Source organism: Indicator indicator, chromosome 13 (assembly GCF_027791375.1).
Source record: "Indicator indicator isolate 239-I01 chromosome 13, UM_Iind_1.1, whole genome shotgun sequence".
In the NCBI taxonomy this organism is placed as follows: Eukaryota; Metazoa; Chordata; class Aves; order Piciformes; family Indicatoridae; genus Indicator; species Indicator indicator.
In genome coordinates, this window is record NC_072022.1 from 6988486 (window position 1) to 7009165 (window position 20680).

The window sequence follows — 20680 nt, forward strand, 5'->3', positions numbered from 1 at the left end:
AGAGCTGGTGATCACTTTTTTTTTTTTCTTCGCCACATTCTCAGCACTGTCATAGATTTCATAAAGCCAGAATGAGAAACCCAGGTTTTTGTAACAGGGAAGCCTATACACTCTACAGGTGGTACAGCACAGGCAAAGTGCACGTCTACTTAACAGCAAGTGCTATGAAATAACTGAAATAGTTTGACTCTATTTATTCTAAGGTTTTAGAAAAGGCCCAGGAAGGCTTTTCTCTTCCAGAGTGAAAACTGAGAGCGGCTGTGCCTTCTAGAGCAGCTTTTACAGAGCAGCACTCATTCTTGCTGCCCTTTTCTTCATTTCTCATTAGTCACTGAACTGCAGCTGCCTGTAACAGTTTGTTTAGATAAAAGCCATTTAGTGCTGTTTTGCTCTGCTGACTGCCACTGCTCAGCTCAGCACCCAGCTACCAGAACAAGGATGGTTACGCGTCACCATAAATGCCTATGGATGTGTCTTAATCATCATCTACTGAGAGCATGCACAAACAACACAACTGTATGCACCCTTCAGACAGTCTGTGCATCCAATAGTGTTGCCTGGATGCCTTCAGGACTTAGTTACTTAGCTACCTGACAGCAATTTGGCCAGGCTGCTACCTTTAACACCTACTAGCACCAGTAAGATGGCAGTTAAGTCAAATAATTGTTATTTCAAGTTTAAAAAAAAAAAGAAAAAGAAAAGAAAGAGAAGGGAACTAATGACTCCTCCAGACACTCAAACACCACTTGATGGCTGAACTCTGTTTCTTGGCTGCCTACGCCATCTGGAACTAGTTGTCATTTTGACATCTAAACTGCTAAAGAAAGCCTGGCACCACTGGATTCCTTACAAATTTCTGGAAGGATCCATTATTGAGATCCCTCCTGAGCCTCTCCCCACTGGACAGATGAACCTTCTCAAGCTTGCAGCAAGGCTTACATGGGTATAGAGACAAGAAGACCGAGGAACAGGCCTAGCACCAGTTGCTTAAGACTGCAAGAGCATAATCAAGAAGAAATCTAAACCATCACACAAGCACAGTTCATGAGTTAAGTTCACTCTCCTATTTTATTCACAACTCTATGAATCTCTGTGCTTTAAGGAGATAATTAGATTCCTTAACCTAATTTTCAGCACAGTTTAGCAAAAGCACCTATAAAGGAAATTGACATAACTTAAAAACAATAAGAGACCAGCAATTATTTCATGATCCATGCTTCTGTAGAGCAGTTACAAATAGGTGGGTTAGCAGGCAGGGAAGAAATCCCACAGTGCCTTCATTGGGCCAGCAAAAGTAGGGTGGTAGTGCATGGATATGATACCATTTGGGTTTCTTGGTCATTAAACTGGAAGCTTTAGAAGCAGTATACATATCTGTAAGATGTATCTTTAAAATACAGAAAGTAATGTTTACCCAAGAATAAAAGACATTATCAGCACCTGATACTGGAAAAATGAGAGCTAGAGAAACAGTAATTAATGCAAAAGTCTAGAAATTACAAAATAAACCAAGTCAGCTGGGAGCAGCAGGGCTGTCAATCAATTTTTCTGCCAGGGCTCAAACAAAGATGCAAAGATGACATCTGAGTCTTTTGGAGTTTCTTGACCTCGGACTCATTTTTCACCCTAGGAGGACAACTGTGGAAGGCAGGTACTGTGGACTTCAGTCCAAGTGCAGTATTTGGTGGCACCTGGCTAGCACTTGAGAAAGGTGTGGGAGAAATGCTCTGGGAAAGTTATCCAAGGCACTCCAATGTCAGAAAGAGTAACTCCTCACATAGCTACTCAGCAGGACAGGAATCTTACTGATGGGTTGAAAAACAGGGGTAGGGAAAAAAACACATATTAATACAGAGATCTCAGACATTACAGTGATATTATTATTATGATAGCTAAGATTTAGAACTTTCCCACTTTAATTGTTCTTTTAGAGATGTCTCACTATACACCTCAGGTAATCAGTCACTTTCAAAGGGGGACAGACTAGTGCACTCTTAGCACTTCTAAAAATGCATAATATTCTTTCTCAGAAGCTGCATCAATCTAATACACCTCCCACTTCCACAGACAGGAGTCTCAGAAAGACATCACAGAAAAACAAAGATGACTTGGGGCCCTACAGCAGCTCACACTGTCTGTAAGTCTCACAAGCCTTCCACATGACATCAGCAATATTTGTGTTCTGAGTTTAAACTGCTTTTAATGTAGTAACTTCACTAGCCCCAGTCTGGTCACCAGTGCTCCTCTTTTACAGCCTCATCCAGTTTTAAAATGCTGCAACACCTGTTATTGCTTTGGATTAAAAACACAACTGACAAAGACATTGTACAATAAAGTTTATTAGCTGTTCTCCTCTTTCTAACAAGTGGAATGGATAGTGCTGAAAATTCTTTACAAACTAAAGCTAATTTGGTTGTGTGACTGCCATAAGTACATTCCTTTTACAAACAATCAGGGTCAAACAAGCAATGGCAGGCACCAAATAACGGGGGAAGGGGAAAAAAGGTCTCATTACTGAAAGTAGTTCCATGTTTTGGTACAAGGGATTTATAACATTCAGCACAGAATGTTGTGCATCACAGCTGGAAGATCTTGCACCTCTGCAACCTGAGGTGAACAAGGACAGAAAAATAAAGTGTATTGTTGACACTGAAGTCTCCCTTTGGTTAAGACATGCAGATTACGAGGTGGGGGGGGGGGGGGAGAGTCAGACACCTGAAATCCTGTAGAAAAGAGGAGAACTTGCATGTAATTTTTTTTCTTGTAACTAATATTCCCTGGACTTTATGCCCAGCCACCACAGCCCATTTGACTTCTCATGAACAAGGAAGGTAAATCCTAATCTGTATTTTTATTCAAAACAAAAAAAGCTAGGAGTAGGTGGTAAAAGAAAAATATATATTTTTTTATATATATATATATTTATACGTGTGTGCAACTATGTAAAGAAAATAATTCCCATAGTTACAGAGTTTAGTTAAAGAAAGTTTAATATATATATATTTATTATAACAAAATAGGCAGTTATTGTGGGTAAAATAGCCATTAAAATCTGACCCCTAAGAACACACACATTTTTAGGCTACGAATCATTCTCTCATTGCCCTAATGACCATCTCTGCAGCTGTTCTCTGTATTACTGCCAATGGAAATTTGGCATTCTTCTGAGAAAGACAAAGTTTCCTAGCACCTAAATGGATTTTAGGCTCAAAAAGTCTGATGACCATTATCTATAAACAATTTCTGTAAGACACTATAAATAGTGTTTCAAGGAGGAAGATTAAAAACATTACAGGTCTTTGTCCCTAGCAATTTTTTATTGGCAAAAGAAAAAAAAACGAAAAAATAGTTTATAAGAATATTCAGATGAAATTATGAAAATGAATATCCCATGAGCAGTAGTAATGGGAGTTCATGACGATGTTAACTCAAATTTTGAAAGGTTCTCTCTAACTGCCTGGAAAGAAAACCAAAAACACGGTGAGGATAGAATTCAACTCAGAAAATAAAACCTGAACTCGATTGCCCTGACCAAACCATGCTATTAAAGTCACACGTGCAAAGTTACTAATGATTTACAACTTCCTCAAATACAACTTTTCTTTCAACTGTTATGAAATTTTAAAAGAATGTCTATAAAGTTTTGTTGAAAAAAATCTTTGAAAGTTACTTTCCCTTAAACATTAAGGAATTTTACCAAGCAATTCCCTCCCACCCCCACCCCAAACTAATAGCTGGTCAGGCCATTCCACTGTCATGTTTGAAAAATGGCAAACCAACAACACACAATAATACAAATTATTTCAACTAAGAGAGATATCAGATGTGAAGCATTATGGGATCTGCAGAATGTGATGGTTAGGGTATGAACCACGCTGGAAAGAACTAGAGGCAGGCTCCACTGGAAGGGCTTAAGAGTCGTCAGATGTAGTAGGTGATGTCAGTTAGAAAATGAAAAATAAAAATCTGGTTTCATAATTTTTCCTTTGCTGGAACCCAGATGTAAGGTCCAGACTGTTCCTCTATGATCTGTTTCACTTGGTTGTAGATTTCTTCCAGTGTGTCTCCTTGGACAATAGCTGCAAAACATAATGTGGCAATCAGCAATCATCCTTCCTAGCTCTGTACCGAAGCCAAGATGTTCCAAGCCAAGCTGTTCTTTTCTCTCAGAGTGGCAAGAGAATTTTAGACTGCTGTAGGAATGGACACACACTGAGATTTCTGGTTTCTGTGCTGAAATGAAGCACATTGTTGATGGTACTACAGGACACACAAAGCACCATCCCTCCTGCTCAGAGGCGTGGGCTTAGGAGGCGGTTTTGACTTTACTGCAAGTATAAACATATGACTGAGAGAGCTTTTTTCATTTTGCTTTTCCTTACATGTTATGAGTTTGCCTGAATCATTTTGTGGTCACCAGCATTCTTTTTGGTACAACTTTCATGTGTGTTTCCAACACAAGGCAAGACTGAGTACAGGGCTTTGTCCCGAGCCTCAGAAAAGCTTGGTGTAACACAGACTGGTGAACTCAGCCAGATCCTGAAACCTTGCAGCAATCCTGGGTGACCCTGGGATTTTTACCTGCTAGCACTACCATTTGCTTTGCTCTAAAAGAAGAGGAAGTTTGCTTGCCAAGAAACAGATTTGAGTTTCATAGACAATAGTCTTTTTTGTATAGGTAAAAGGACCATTTCTCCAAGGTTAGAAAACGATTAGAAAGGAGTCAATACATATCTGCTCTGACACATCAAAGTACAGTTCGAGTTGTCCTAACCACACTTCTGTCTGACAAAGCAATCAACATGAGAGAGCAACTGATTTTAAATTGGGATCATCCTCTCAGTGTTAATAATCCAAGAAACAAAGTCTAGCATGAAAGAATTTTAGAAGCAGGCCAGGCTCTCTCTTTTGTACGTTAATACATCACTGCTGCTTCTGAGCTTTGCTTTCAAGCAAACTGCTCCCTTTTTAATCCATTCATCAGTCCCACCTCTAAAAAAATATTTCTGCAGCTCATTGTCACAGTGCCTTTGGGAGGAGACTGCTCAATTATTAAAGGTCAGGTATAATTCTCTCCAGTTACATTCAACCACATCTCTTCCAAAGATCCATACCCTCAAAGCAGAGAATGGATGAGTTCTTCATGTGCTTCAGTGCAAAGTTTAAGCCTGCTTAAACTTAACCTGTTGATGAAGTTGATCTCAATCACCTGATGTGATATTTTTTTAACAGATTAGAGAATGCTCACACATTCAATCACCTGACTCATATTGGTGGCAGCCTACAAACTAAGTAATAAGATTTGAAATGTCTTCAAGTATCTCAGATTCAGAAAAGGATTTCCAGCCTGTATGGTTTATCAAGAACAAAAGTGTGGCTGTTGCTATCTTCCTTTGTCAACTAATCTTATGCTTCTAAGAAGAAACATGAGCCCTGGAGCACTTTAAAAGGCCCCTATGTTCCTGAAACACCTTGAACTACATCCTGTAATTTCCTACAAAAGTGTCCTACAAAATGCCCTGAGGCAGCTTTGGAACAACATCAGTTACTGAGGAAATCTTTAATTAAAATGTATGTTTCCTGAAAAAAATTGAACCTGTCACCTTTGTAAATAATTCTGTAAGGGGCTCTCTAACAGAAGAGTTTGCAATAGGTGTTGAGGGTCCCATAACTTTCTGTGTGCAGACAGACAGAGAGCTATGGGAAGAGCGGGAGAGCCAAATGCATTATTTGGATAAACCAACAGCTGCAAGACAGAGAAAGACAAAAAGGGACACAAGCTGTTCATTGTGTGAGTAGCACACAACATGGAGAACAAGGCAGCGTGAAGACTGGGCCAGGGAAACCACTGGTTCCTCTAACTGCCTCTCCTATGAAGCCAGCACCCCCTTCCTGTGTCTCTGTACAGGTAGAGCAACCTGTTGCATTCACAGCTCTGCCCACTAGGAAGTGGAAGAAGGCACTGGGCAAAGGGATTGTGTCACAGCAAGGAGGTGAGTGTGGTAGTGAATGGTAGAACACTGCAAAAGAAAACGTGAGAGGAAGGAAAGGAGTGAGTGTCTAAGACAGGAACAGGCAAGGCTCATTCCTGATCTCCTGAAGATCCTGACTTGATCAGGCTCCTACTGCAAGCTACAATGCAGACAGCACAGCCTGAGCTCTTGCAGCCTATCCCTTGCTATTACAGTCAGGTCCATGGCATACAGAAAAGTGATTTCCTAAGTATCATAATGCTGTAAGGCCCAATTTCCAGAGGTTTAATTAATTAATTACTATCAATTCATTACTTCCTGATTTAAAAAAATAAAAATTAAGAATTCTCTACATGGAGTTTTGCTAGGCAATTTTAGCTCTGCAAATAAATAGCTTTAAAAAAAGTATATCAACAAAGAAAACATTTGCAATACCTAGGAAGATGGTAGAAAGTCTCCCTTTTTCAAACCTAAACTGAGCACCCAGTAAATTTGGTGTATATATTGAATTAACTGAGCAAATTGAGCTCACTTTAGAGGTAACTAAGATGGCTCTATGCCTCAAAAGAATCACAGATCAGTTAGAAAACAAAGTTCAGCCTTATCTCAGCAGTGAGGTAATTACTGTTTCACAGCAAGCAATAAAACATCAACTCTGACAATGAAAGAGGCCCAAGCAAAACACACCTGTGAAGTGTTCAGTAAACTCTTGCTCCAGTTTCATTGCTCTTTCAAAGGTCTTCCTGGTTTGCTCTTCTGTTAAACGTTTATTCATTTCCCTGGAATTGATAACACCACACATTCAAAAACTACTTTCAAATACTTCCAAGTCTTTTGAAAAAAGGTTTTAAACTGTTGTCTGAGTATTAACCCTAATAAAAGGCAGCTTCCTAAATGACACACCTAGGAAAAGACTGTAGTGGGAATGAGCTGTTCTGATACTGCGTTGCACCTTGTCTAAAAGTCCCTAAAAAAGTAAACTCAGAAAATTAAATATTGGTTTAAATGCAAACACAGCAATTGCCTTCACAGAACTTGCAACTGGCTTTTCAAATACAATGACAGTCTCCAACAATTCAGCCTGAGGCACTCTGCTTTTACTCACATGATATTTTCCACTGTTTTGGGTTTAATGAAAATGGAGATGGGATACAGCTGGGCAATCTGCAACCTTTTGATGGCATTACCAGAAACATCAAGAATGCAATGTTTACCCTAAAAAGTAAGAGAGAAGGGAAAATGGCACTGAGCAAAGCTGAACTCACAGGTATGCACAGCGTAATAGCTTACAAATGTCTCCACTGAAGGCAGCAACACCAGAGCATTTGCATCAATGACTTCATGATATCACCACTTCAGCACAAGGTCCCACCCTTGCTCATCTTTTGAGAACATGTATCATTTGAGATGTTCCTGACCCTTCCACCTTCCTTTCTCCATCAGAGAACATAGCCCAATCAATAATGCAGAATCACAGAATGTTAGGGGTTGGAAGGGGCCTCCATAGATGATCCAGCCCAACCCTCCTACCAGAGCAGGATCACCTAGGGCAGGTCACACAGGAACTCATCCAGGTAGGTTTTGAATGTCTCCAGAGAAGGAGACTCCACAACCTCCCTGGACAGCCTGGTTCAGTGTTTTTGTCACCCTCACAGTGAAAACGTTTTTCCTTATGTTGCACCCATTTTCCTTACCTTGCACCCATTGCCCCTTGTCCTATCATTGGACATCCCTGAGCAGAGCCTGGCTCCATCCTCCTGACACTGCCCTGCACATCTTTATCAACATGAATGAGGTCACCCCTCAGGCTCCTCTGCTCCAAGCTCAAGAGCCCCAGCTCCCTCAGCCTGTCCTCAACAGGAAGATGTTCCAGTCCCTTTGGCATCTTTGCAGCTCTGTACTGGACTCTTTCAAGCAGTTCCCTGTATCATCCAGTGGAACAACTGTGCTTCAATCACACCCCCAAAATTACTTTTAAAATTATTATTTATTTAATACTCAGAGGATCCCTCAGGAAGGTGGCCATAGGAGTAACTTGGTATGCCAGGGAGAGCAACAGAAAACCACTGCCAGGTGACTAAAATACTGTGATACAAACTCAAAAGCATCTTTAAACCAAAGGTTACTCCTGCCATAAAACACACCTCTTGAACTCCTGGAATATCATGCCTGGAGGACCCACTGAAGAGCAAGGAAGTGACTGCAGTCTGAAAAGACTGACATGTTTCTGCATCCCAGCAGAACTGATCACCAAGATCATTTCTATGTGATCTCTTGCACAACAAGACCACAGAATTTTACTTCAGGAATTCTTGAAGAGGATAGAACTCTTCTTCCCACAGGAACAATAAAAATCTACTTGCTTTCAGTGAATGGATCTGGATGCTGACTGGTACCACTGATGAAAAGTTTGTATGTTCTGGCAGAGTATTTTACTGCATGTGCTTGACCTGTTGACATCTTTCAAATGTGTTGGTTTTTTTTTTTTTTAATATGTGACAAATGCTCTGGGAATTGATAATTCAGAGCATTAGCTGGTCCATTTTCCTTTCTTGGGATAAAAGACTTAGTATTTGCTGTGTCTGGCCTAACAACTTTTGCCAGGTGCCAACGGATCTTGGAGAGAGTGTGGAGGACTAGAATGGCAGCACAGTAACTGTGCTGGACTTTATGGCATACAACACTGATAATTTATTCCAAATCACAAATGAGAGTGCATTAAGAGTGGCCTCAGACACAGATCTGCAAGCTGCTAGTGATTCCAAAGAAAAGAGGATATGAAAACTCCCTTTGAGTGAGGATTTGGAAGACAAGGAAAAGAAGCACAAGTCCTTCACTATAAATTATCACCTTTGCATCCAGGGAAGGCATTTTGTTCTTTGCACAGTGTGCTCAAACAATATTTTACATACTTGTTTTAGTTCCTTACTCTCACTGCATCTTACTGAGAAACACAGCACAGCACTCTGTACATGAAAAAACCATCTTTACTGTGCCTGGTACAGGTAAGGAAATGAGAGGGATAAGGATCAGCTGGAAGCATAGGCAAATGAACACAAGTTAAAGTTCCTGCAAAAACTCTGCTTTTGGGGTAGAGGCAGTCACTTCTGTTGAGTCTTTCCCTAAATTCACCATAGAAAACATGGAAATTGTCTTTTGTATCCAAGTAGTAAGACCCACTGAAAAGACTCATCTCTTAAAGTGAAACCGAGGAACACAAGAAGGGAGTAGCCCCAGATGGATGACCAGTTTCTGAAGCCAGGTTCTGAAGGACAGACCATTGTTTCCCAGAACAATAATGTTAGCTGGAACTGAAAAACTGCTGCATCTGCCCCAAGTCCCATGGTGCCTGCACAAGAGATTTAACAGCATGGAAACATCTGGCAGTACATTGTTCTTCCTGTCAGTTTATAGAAGATTCACTACCATTTTGTGGCTTACCAATCCCACTAGATGGGCAGAAGAACACAGCCAATTTCAAGTCTAGGATGGAACTGAAGCATTTCATCTATGACCAGGTGAAGTAACTGTTGACAAGTTTATACTGTTTAAGCTGTTCACTAGTTCCATAACTTAAACACATATTATAGTTTCACAACTTTGTTCAGCCTCCCATAAAGAGCACTATGAGGACAGGCTGAGAGAGTTTGGGTTGTTCAGTTTCAATCTCCTCCTCCAAACTGAGGAGACCTTATTGTGGCCTTCAGAAGGGGGCTTACCAGAAAGCTGATGAGGGACCTTTTAGGGTATTGAATAGTGACAGGACCAGGGGGAACGGATTCAAGCTAGAGGAGGGAAGATTAAGATTAGACATCAGGAAGAAGTTCTTCCCCATGAGGGTGGTGAGACAATGGAACAGGTCACCCAGGGAGGTGGTGGAAGCCCCAGCCCTGGATGTTTTTAAGGCCATGCTGGATGTGGCTCTGGGCAGCCTGATCTAGTGTGAGGTGTCCCTGCCCATGGCAGCAGGGTTGGAACTGGATGATCCTTGAGGTTCCTTCAAACCCTGACAATTCTGTGATACTTAAACAATTTTGTAATTCACTTTATTTTCTTTACTTTTCTTGCTATATACCACAAGGTTCTATTCCATAGGGCAGGAAAGACAGCAGAAAAAAACCTTCTGCACACAAAACACAGAATCTCACCATGTTTGCTCTGGTTTTGATTCCAGTAAATAAAATTGCTTGAAATAAAAACACTCAGCCATTTGGCCAGAATGGTCTACACTGTTTTCCAGAGGACTAGGTCAGGTAGGTTAATCACACTTACCCTCTGCATGTCCAGACTCAAAGTGCTTACTCTTGTGAGTTCCAGTCTAGAAAATAGCTGTTTCTGCTCTCATACACATCAAGTAATGTTGTCTACTGTAAGTGCATCATTTGTAAGCAGTAGACCACCACCCACAAATCTAACATGGAACATTTGCAAACAATTTTCACCAAAAACTGTCATTAAATCATGCATCTCCCTCTAAGAAATAAGCCTGCCTTCGTTCCTTTTTCAGAGAGCTCAAGTAAACTTTTGTTTGAATTTAGAAATATTTAGTTGGTGGTTTTATTGGGGGGGTTTTAGTTTTTTGGTTTTTTTTTTTTTTTTTTTTTTTCAAGGAACAGTTCAGGATAAAACCAATGAGGTCAGTCTTCTGAGTTTACTACATCTACTCTTTTTCCCTTTTGTCAGCTAAATCCACGAAGGATACCAAAAACAACATTTATGTGAGTTTTCTTCTGCACAGGTCTATATCAAACAGATCATCACATTAACCAACTCTACCACCACTCTTCTTAATTAGTTAATGATCTGTGTATGCGAGCTAGGCTCATTAGGCTGTAATTCCAATTATTTCTTCCCTATTCCCTTTTTATAAGAAAACACAAATTACGTTTGCTCTTTTCCCATAATTTAATCACGATGCTTTCATTATGCCAAAGCTTCATTGTTTCCCTAAATGCATTTGTGACAATGGACTTTGCTTTGAATTTTGCACAAGCTCCTTTCAAAGTCGTTGTGGCTGCTTGCCATTCTTCTCCCCCCATCAGCACAATCAGAGACTCCCCCTCAGTAAATGAAAAGTACCTGACCCTGATTTACCTTTTCTGCTACTTCTCGCACCGACTGGACACTTGTTCCATAAAGATGATTATTGTACTGGCCAGCTTCAATGAATTTGTGATCCTGGATATCCTTCTCCATTTGCTCTCGAGAAGTGACAAAGTGGTAATCACGTCCGTCCACCTCATAGTCTCGTTTTGGTCTAGTAGTATCTTTAAATATAAACCAGTGACTTTTAAAGCAAACTGAAACCCAGGAACTTCTTTTCCTACTATATACAAAACTAGTCTCCCATTTCTATTGCAAAATTTTCAGAAGCAAAGAGATTACTGACAAGTAAGGCAAGTCTATAAAGTTTAGAGGATATATTAAACTTTACCTCAGCATACAGAGGATGTCTGTTAAGAAAACATGCTAGTATAACACAGCATGTTCCCTACAACACAGAAGAGAAGGAAAAGTAACACACAAAAAGACTGTGGGTTGAGGTAAGGTGTTTACTGAATAAATGAGATAAAAATAATACAATGCACAATTACCTTAGCCTATGTGCAGAAAAACCACAGCAGAAAGCAGCAGCAAGCAGAAGCAAATGAGGTAAAAACCCAAGCCAGAGATCTACTCCCCGATCCCTCCCTGACCCACTGCCATCTCAGCAGAAGACCCAACAACCAAAACCCCAGAACCCAAAAGCAGCAACTGGATCAGGAACCCTCTCATGTTACAATCTCAGCTTCAAGCCCTGTTATACTTGGCTCCAGCCAGCACTTTCATTTTGAAGCTGGCAGGAGGCTGAATGGTTTTGAATTCAACACATGACAGAAAATTAACAGGAAAAAAAAAATATTCAGAATTGCTTTCATATTTACTGAGACTTACGTGGAACGCATGAGCCAAATTTGTCTGGAAATTCTGAGATCAGATCATCATTTATTCTGTCTTTCATGGGTCCCAAAACAATCACAGGTCGAGTGTAACTGACTATAGAAAGTAAAGGAATAACATCGGTTACAGTTCAGTAAAATAATCTTTGTCACATAGTAATGATTTTAATACCTAAAAGAATATGAGCTCCTGAGAAGAAAAACACATGGAAAAATGTAAGCCAGTTAATACTGTAGTCATAATAAGATGTTACATCTTCACTGCCAAATCACTATCCTGGCTGACTGAAAGTGAATATTATGACATCTTTGGAAAAAAATAAATTCATCTTTTCAGAAAGTAATATCATTCATTCTAATGCAAAAAGGGGAAGTTTGAAAATCTTTTCATTTCAAAATGTACATAAGCAGTAATAGTGTTCGTGAAATTCTAGTTCTGTGTTGGGAAGCTGCTTCATTTCCCCTAAGATCACAATTAAATACTCATGTAAGAAAAGACTCAACTATTTATAGCTTCTGTAACTATTACACACCCTTACAAATTAGCGTAGCACCTTCTAAAAACAGCTTCATTTTTTTAAGAAATTCATAAAGGGCTATTGGTTGGAAATTATGTAGAAAATATCTGATTACACTGCAAGAACCATGAAGACTATAACACATAAGTATCTTAGCATGTAATTTCAGCTGTAAGAAAACTATAGTTATACTTTCAATCTGTCTTTAATGCACAGGTAAGTCCCAATTAAATAAAGTCTGACCTCTAAAATGTATTTTAATTTGACTCTTAGAGCTATTTCCTTTCCAAGGTATTAATATACCTGTAAAAGGAGTGTATTGGATCCAGTAACTGTCAACCTGTTCATTTATCAACAAACACCTTTGCTTAAAGGCTAATGGCAGCCCCATCAGTGTCTCAAGTCCAAGTGCTCTTAAATCTGTATTGGTCACTACAGTTCTTTACCCCTCTAGGCTTCTTAAAAACAAAGAATTACTGTGGAAGTGAATTAGTGGACAAATGCAGGTAAGAGGTGCAAGGAATACAATAATGGTCCTAAGCAAAGGAACAAAGTGCTGATTCTGTTATGACCTTTCCCATACACTATGTTAGACTCCTAAAGGGAACTACAGTCATGTACTTAAATGCCAAGCACTTGGCTGTCTAAGTTTTGGGTTCCAATATGATAGTTACTAAACCACTGGTGTGTGCTAAGACTCATTCACATCTTTCCTCCTCAACCTTGACATTCAGTCACTTGCTGTGACTCTTGTTCTCACTAAAACATTAAGCTCTCAGAATCTGGGATGCTACTGCCATCTGAAAAGCTGTTTCTCATTTTGTGAGACCCTCTGGTGTGTATACATACTCAGACCTGGCAGCTGTTCATTTGAAGGTAACAAACCTCCAGTTCCCTAGCTTAGCTTAGCATGTCCAAGAAGGCCTTACCATTTCTAACACAGTCTTAACTCATGCATTTATCAAGCATGATTTTACTTGGAACCTGCCAAAACTACAAATTACATAAATAATGTTGATTGTGTTAGTCTTGTACAAAGCTTTTTACTACTTTTGGAAACTTAGTGATGAAGTGGAGCCCACGTGCCGTGATTAACAGGTCAGAATGGAAAAATCTCTACAGGCACACATGCTTCACAATGCTACAGAAACAACTGGGCTGTAGCACTCATTGCATGAAACCAAAAAGGAAATCTTTCCATTCAAAAAATCATGTAATAATATGTCTATTTGCTTCAACTGACATCTTATTTGATAGGTAACAGATACCAAGTATTCCTTTTACAGATGAATTTACAAATACATGAGCTGCGTATCAGATCAATCAACTATTAGCACTGCAGTGGGGAATACAAACACTAAAAATTCCCTGTTATACACAACAATGCAAGATTAGGACCAAGGTGAAAAGGAAATAATAGCAACCCATAGGAAAACAGTGAAAAGCATTTTACTTGTAAATGTAAATATGGTAAAATAACTTCTCCTAGCAATTGCCATTTCATACAAAAATAGTATTTTTTCTGGAAAAATAAATTAAAATCAATCACTTGGCAATGGTTAACCAAATTAATTATATAAGAAGCACATAGAGAAATGGGAGGCTGCAACGATTGAGAGACATTTCAACTGCAGCTTAGTAATATCCAAAAAAATTATCTATTGCCACGCTTTTTGCTGTAGCAGGGAAAGGGAAGTTCAGCAGTGAGAATGCTAAAGCAACACAAAACAGAAGAAAACTACACTTTCCAAGGTTCACACTGATGAAACTGTTAAGCATTTCATATTTTCCTTCTGTACTGTAAACCACACATAATAATTTTCAGTAGCACATCTCTGGAATTTGCACTACAAAATTTAGCAATAGTGTTTAATAATTTATGCTTTTATGATTTATTCATTTGAACGATGGCAACAAATTCATGAAAATTGCATTTATTTTAAAATGAGATCTACAAACCTTCCTGTTGATTGACTGGTTCATATGACAAGACATATTCCTCTTGGCCACCTAAAATGTAAATGCAAAGACATATCAATGTATTTTTTTCTAAGCCAACGTACTTAAATTGAGCCATTTAACGAACTACAATAATACAGACATTCCCCAGTAATATGCATTACAATGGTACTGATGAAGGACACTTTTCAAGAGTGATGAACTATAAAAATCACAAAGATAAGCCAAATAAAATGTTAAAGCATAGGACACATACAGCATAAGTAATTTCCTGGTTTATCTTAGCATGTCAAACTGACATCAAGCACAAGAAGAATTTTAAAGCATTACTGAAATGCTCTTACACACATTTCCCTGAACAAAATGCATGCATGCTGTCATTCACTGCTAGTGGCAATGCCACCTTCATCATGAATATTCTCCCTCCTTGGATGCCAGCATTTACAAGAACATTTTTCTATATTTATACAGAGCTGACAACCGTATGTGTCAAGGTGTACACACCTTCCTTTACCTTTATCATGAAGTGGCATTTACATGAACACCTTCAACCAGTCTGAATTTTTTTTTAGATTATGACTCTATATACTAAATAACTATTCTTAAGTGAATTCATAAAGATGAAATTGAAAACAAAGAATGCTTTATATTGCTCTCAGCTCCAGAAAGCACATCAGCAGTGAATGAAACTAAGGTAACTGAATTTTGACCTTTGACAGCTGCAGGCTTCTTAAATATTAGTGAAAGCATCTGATATATACCTCAGTTGCCATCCCTCTAAAAGATGATTTCTAGTCTAACAGGTATCTCTGAGTAAGATTTTTTGCAATGAAATCTCTGTGACAGTAGAGAATTTGTAATTCTGAAGACATGAGCTCAAATTCCATGACATCAGTGGGAACTTGGGATAAAATACAGTCCATCAATAATTCACTTGTGTCATTTTTGGAACGTTCTTTGGAATTCATAAGCCATACTTACAGTAAGTAAAAGAACACAGCAATGTTATACCACAGTTGTTTAGAAACAGATGGCTGATGAAGGATTTGATAAATCCATATATTGCTTCTACACATCTATTCTTTATTTCATAGCAAATACTACTAATCCAAAATTTACAGTTTCATTGAGGGAAATATTTCTCTTATTTGGAATCAATTTTGCATTTAAACTGTACTACAGCAATACATGAATGAACATTTTAATAAAGTTATTGCAAGTGAGGAATACCTTAAGACAGACATAAAAACATGCAACCTGCGTATTTTAATATATCAAAAAGATACTCATGCAATGGATTTTAGAAGGACAGTATATACTTTCAGACCCTTTTTAGTCTAGAGAGAGGAATAAGGAATAACCAGCTATTAAGTTATCTATGAAGGACAAAACTCATATATAATTAGATACTTCTTTGGAGAAGTCACATTGCTAAAAGACCAAAAATTAGTTAAGCCAACTACTAAAGAGATAATAAGTAAAAAGCATTCCTGAGAGGGCAAAAAGTATATATTGTCACTGCTTTTGAATACTTTGGAAAAATGGATATTAATAGAATGAACCTTTTGAACAACCGTACTCATCTGTAATCAAGATAACTTTCATATTAGACAGCAGCAAGAAGAAATTAAAAAAATATATTTTAATAAAAAGTGCTTGGAATTACACATGCAGATAAGCAAATCCATCACATTCATTAATAAAATCAGGGCTTTTCAAGTAAAAATGGATTAAAAAGCTAACTAGTAGTATCAGTAACGAGCTTTAAACAAAAATAAAAGGAAACTCTGAGAAAAACTTTGGAGGGGAGGGAGAGGAAAGCAGCACACTTAAGAGGAGACAGTCATGGTTAGTTTTAGTGACATGGCACTAAAAGTGGTTAAAGTTTTTAAGTTTGTCAAAGGCAATTTCCATACATGCTCATTTTTGTGTTACTCTCAGGGAACACAAATGCCTCCCCCAATGGGTTTCTTTTCAATTACAGTCTGCAATATTAGCATCTTGTATTTATGTATAAACTCTCTCTCTAAGTGTAGTCATCTGGAAGGAAAACTGTGGATCATAATCACCTCTGAGAATATCTACAGCTTCCAAACAAATCTATCTTGAAATGAACTACGTTCCTTATTTCCCTGACATTGATAACATCTGAAGTGTCTATTAAGTAGATAGCAGGCAACCAAAAGCTGACCAGTAAACCACTCTGGCACACTGCCTGACTTGTGCTACTCCTCCTTTTCACATTCCTCTTCAAATCCTTAACTCCTCCAACTTCCTGCTCTGCTCCATCCTAGGTTTCAGGTCCGCACCATGCACCTTACAGAGGAGTTGTTCACTGGAAATGGCCAGCAGGATTGAAGTTCTGGCCCTGGGTTTAAGACACTTTAAAGCATTGTAGAATAGCTTCATGAACCATATTACGTGCTGTGAACATGTAGTACTGCTGCAGCTTGGGTAATGATAAATAGTACTGTAGCCTGGGCTAGTGAAAAAGCTAAGTCAGTTCAGTATTTAAAAGATATGGTGTCTTCAGTGAGAGAGAGAATGTGCATGTGTGCCTAGCATGTGCTACATACTAAGCACCCACACTTGACAAAATAGGTAAATGAAAGCTGAAAGCAAGGGTAAATACATGTTTGCTTATCTTTACTTTCATTAGAAGTGTTATTAATGGTACTGTAAATATTAAATCTGAGTATCAGCTGTGAAAACCTGTAGATAGTTACTGCACTATTTAACAGATTACACAGTTTAGCTACCCTTCCAGTATTAAGCTCACATAAAATTATATTTGTCAGCAACACATCTACATTTCAGTTTTAATAGGTCCAGCTAGCTTGCATAATTTTAAAGAAAGGTAGGAATAGATTCAGATTAAGCTGAACTATGAAAAACATAATTACAATAAAAATATCCATAAAGGAGGACTGCAATGATTCTCTCAGTTTTTAAAAAAATACAGACAGACAGACAGGGCACAATTTGCAGTACTGACCAAACACATGAATATTGATTTCACCTGAAGGTGACTGGGATGTTCTATTTAACATGTAAATACCCAGAGAAGATAGACAAACAAAGATGAAGGAAGAGCTACTAAACAAAGATTCTAACAAACAAAGAACTTAAAAACACTTACGGTAACTACTTTCACTATCGCTGGCATTAGAGGTTACATGCTCTGAAATTGCAACACAATGGAAAAAAAAATAAGGAACAGACACTAATGGCATGAATCCAAAAGAAAACAAATCGACAAAATAATCCAGATGAAAGACAATACTGATATCAAAATGCTGAAATCAATACATACTGCATATAAAAGTTTTAAGGTACTTCTCATAGCTCTCAGGATCAAGCTTAATTTCATACGAAAGGAATTGATGTTAATAAAAAGAAAAACATTAAACAGCACATCAAAATAAGATTACAAAAAGTACACTAAGTCATAGCTCACATGTAAGCCTGCAACTGCAGATTTTCACTTCAAGATGGATTTTGTTGTGCAAGAACTATGGGGATATGCATTTCATCTTTTGTGCAGACATTTTTATTCATTATATTTAGAGCCTTGTCACAGAAAATCTCTCCTGCAACATAGTCCAGTGTAGCAAAGCACATTCAATAATTCCTATGGTATGTTAAAGAGCTTACTTGAAGTGCAATGCAGAATTAAGGTCCTGCCACCCTCTCCCCACTAATGCATTAGGTTTTCAACAGCTCCCAGTTTTTATTCTGGACTACCTATATTAATTTCATGCCTTTTGCACAGTAATCAAAATAATTCAGAAGCTGCAAGATGTTTATATTTACTTTTTTTGTTTATGACAAAAATCACTGCAATTGAAGAATTTCAGGCATCAACCTACTGCTACCTGAAAATCCCACAGATCTCATGAACTTTGATATTGCTGAACTTCGTTGTAAAAGTTTTCATGCCACCCAATGAGTGTCTTCATATAAAGAAAACCCAACATTCACAGGTTAAGTCTGCACAAAGAGTTTATGCTTGACCTATACAAGTTAAATGAAACTAATGTGAAATTATGTACCCAACAGTGTGCATGTGAGAATACATATTGTTGTCATGAGCAGCCTTTAGAAAACATTAAATTCACTGCAGTTCCTCCTCTAAAAGAGTGAGGAGAAGGAAGCAAGGGGACTCTAGAGGTAAGAATACAATTGTGAAGCAAGTATGCTTATGGGGATTAATAAACATTAAAAAGGGTTAGTCAACATATATATATATATACATAAAAAATACTTTTGGGTAAAATAAACCAGTATCTTGAAACCACAAATCTCTGGCTGGACTGAACTCCCTCATTTTATTCCTGTGCAAGAGAAACAGAGAAATACTTCCTTATGTTTGTGAGTACCAACAGTTTGGATCTAATTCCATTTCATTTTCTTGCCTTGGAGAAAGAATGTTCATATTGGCATGGAAGAGGCACACAGTAATGTTTAAAAGCCTTGTGGTAGAACAGGAAATGGAGATACTGTCAGCTGAGAATAAAAGTGACATTTGGTACATTTAGGCAAAACTGGTAAAGATGCAAAGCCTACCATGCCAGCAAAGACAGCAAGTCTTGCAAAGCCCAAGTAACACAGCTTGCATTAAGCATGGTTAAGGCAGTTCCATAACATCTGACTGTGCTGAAAATCAGGTTCGGAGTCATTTATTTTCGTAAAAGAATGTCACCTGGTGACATTTCCAGACCAGATTAAAATAGGTATGATTATAAGGCCAGAAAGGCTGCTCATGATCTTCTGCTCTAAATTATAATGCCATAGAAGTTGCTAGGGTCTTCTGCTCTAGACCAGGAATTTCAGAAATTGAAAATGACTGTTATAGCTACTAGAATCATTTCATAACTGAGGCCAAATTATGCCCTGGGAAGAAACATTATTTTTTATGGCCTTTAGCCACATATCTTCAGTGACCAATTTTGCAATTCCATAAACACATAACAATGTATGTGTTAAACATATGTGATGAAAGCAAGGCCTTCTCTTTTAGTACAGTGGTGGTGTCTGTACACAATCAGGTCTGTTAAGTGTTCTCAGTAACTTTTGAATCTCACTGTATTCAAGTAGTTAACATTTTTCCAAGAAACACAAGAAACGTTTTATGTCTCCTCTATCAGCTATCCCTCTACCTGGTCTAAAAGCATCACAAGAGTTGAAGTCAGTCAGAAAAACTCTTACGACATTTGTTAAGCACAGTTCTTTGTTTTAAGGAGCTGTCAGGTCACCTAGAGAGAGGATTGAAAACTATAGCTAGTTAAAAGTATTAAGACAATGGTTGTACTATTACTGCAAAAAGCCACAGGTTATTTTTAAACAAATAAAGACACAAAGACAAGCTAAAAGTGACATTAAAAAAAACCCAAATAAATTAAAACACCAAATTTAAAAACAGAGTACTATCAAGGACAAACAAGCAAGCGCTGAAAAACTCCTAAACAACAAATGAAATCTAATGTAGTAATCACATGGAATTAAAGTAACATGTTTCTGGAAGCAAAAAAACCCTCACAAAGTAGAAAAAGCTCATGGAACATATTTTGAGACAACCTCCTTATGCCAGCAGAGCACCAATCTCAAAGAGATCTGTTAAAAAAAAAATTTAAAAAGTAGTAATTTTTCAGTTGGAGGTTAAAATAACTTGGGAGTATTTTGATCACTTACTCAGGCCTTTTGATCCCATGTCGTCAGGGACCTCCTGCAGAGTAGTCCCCAGAGGGCAAGCAATAAAAAGACAATCACAAAGAAAATAATTGTCAGTTATATATAATATTGGCGCTACGACAGGAGACAGTTCCCAGAACATCACAGGGGAAGATAAGTCTTTAGGATTTGACCTGACTGGCACGCCAAGTGTCATTAGTGATGCAAATCAGAGAACACAGTTTGTAGCAGACCTGGTCTGAATTTGCAAGCTTATGCAAAAGCTTTTTGGGAACACACTTTTCTTTTTCTTTTAGTGCTGGCACCAATGATGGAAATCGAAGTGGCATCTCTTCATCAGGAAAACCAAATCAGAATGGATGACTTTGAAGAAAATCAGTCTAAATGGACTGATTGAAGCAGCTGGTTAGCTCCATTATACTTTATTTGCTGCTGTGCCCTCTCCTCCAAGTTAGAAATGAGGACCCATCACTGACATCGCTGGAAGGCTGTTAGCTCCAATTCAAAATGGTGTAACACAGTTGATTCCAGCTGGGGTATTTTGGGGTTAAATTCTACTTTATCAACAAACGAGTGATTTTGAGTGATTTTGCAGATTGGT

The 20680-nt window shown here is 38.2% G+C and overlaps 1 protein-coding gene across 17 annotated transcripts in view; it reads right to left on the reverse strand.

The window, feature by feature from the left end:
- Window positions 1-3972: 3972 nt before the first annotated feature.
- DLG1 (discs large MAGUK scaffold protein 1) overlaps window positions 3973-20680 on the reverse strand; it is a 156029-nt gene continuing 139321 nt past the window's right edge. For 7 of the 17 annotated variants that reach the window (XM_054385852.1, XM_054385851.1, XM_054385850.1 and 4 more), the window contains 7 exons: window positions 17528-17569; window positions 14389-14439; window positions 11907-12008; window positions 11067-11239; window positions 7078-7187; window positions 6660-6751; window positions 3973-4079 (listed from right to left, as the gene is read on the reverse strand). In XM_054385852.1, coding sequence (XP_054241827.1) covers window positions 3973-4079; window positions 6660-6751; window positions 7078-7187; window positions 11067-11239; window positions 11907-12008; window positions 14389-14439; window positions 17528-17569 — 677 coding nt within the window. Of the gene's footprint in view, window positions 4080-6659; window positions 6752-7077; window positions 7188-11066; window positions 11240-11906; window positions 12009-14388; window positions 14440-15950; window positions 15987-17527; window positions 17570-20079; window positions 20114-20680 lie in introns of all 17 variants that reach the window. The other 10 variants (XM_054385855.1, XM_054385853.1, XM_054385847.1 and 7 more) reach the window with 3 other exon arrangements.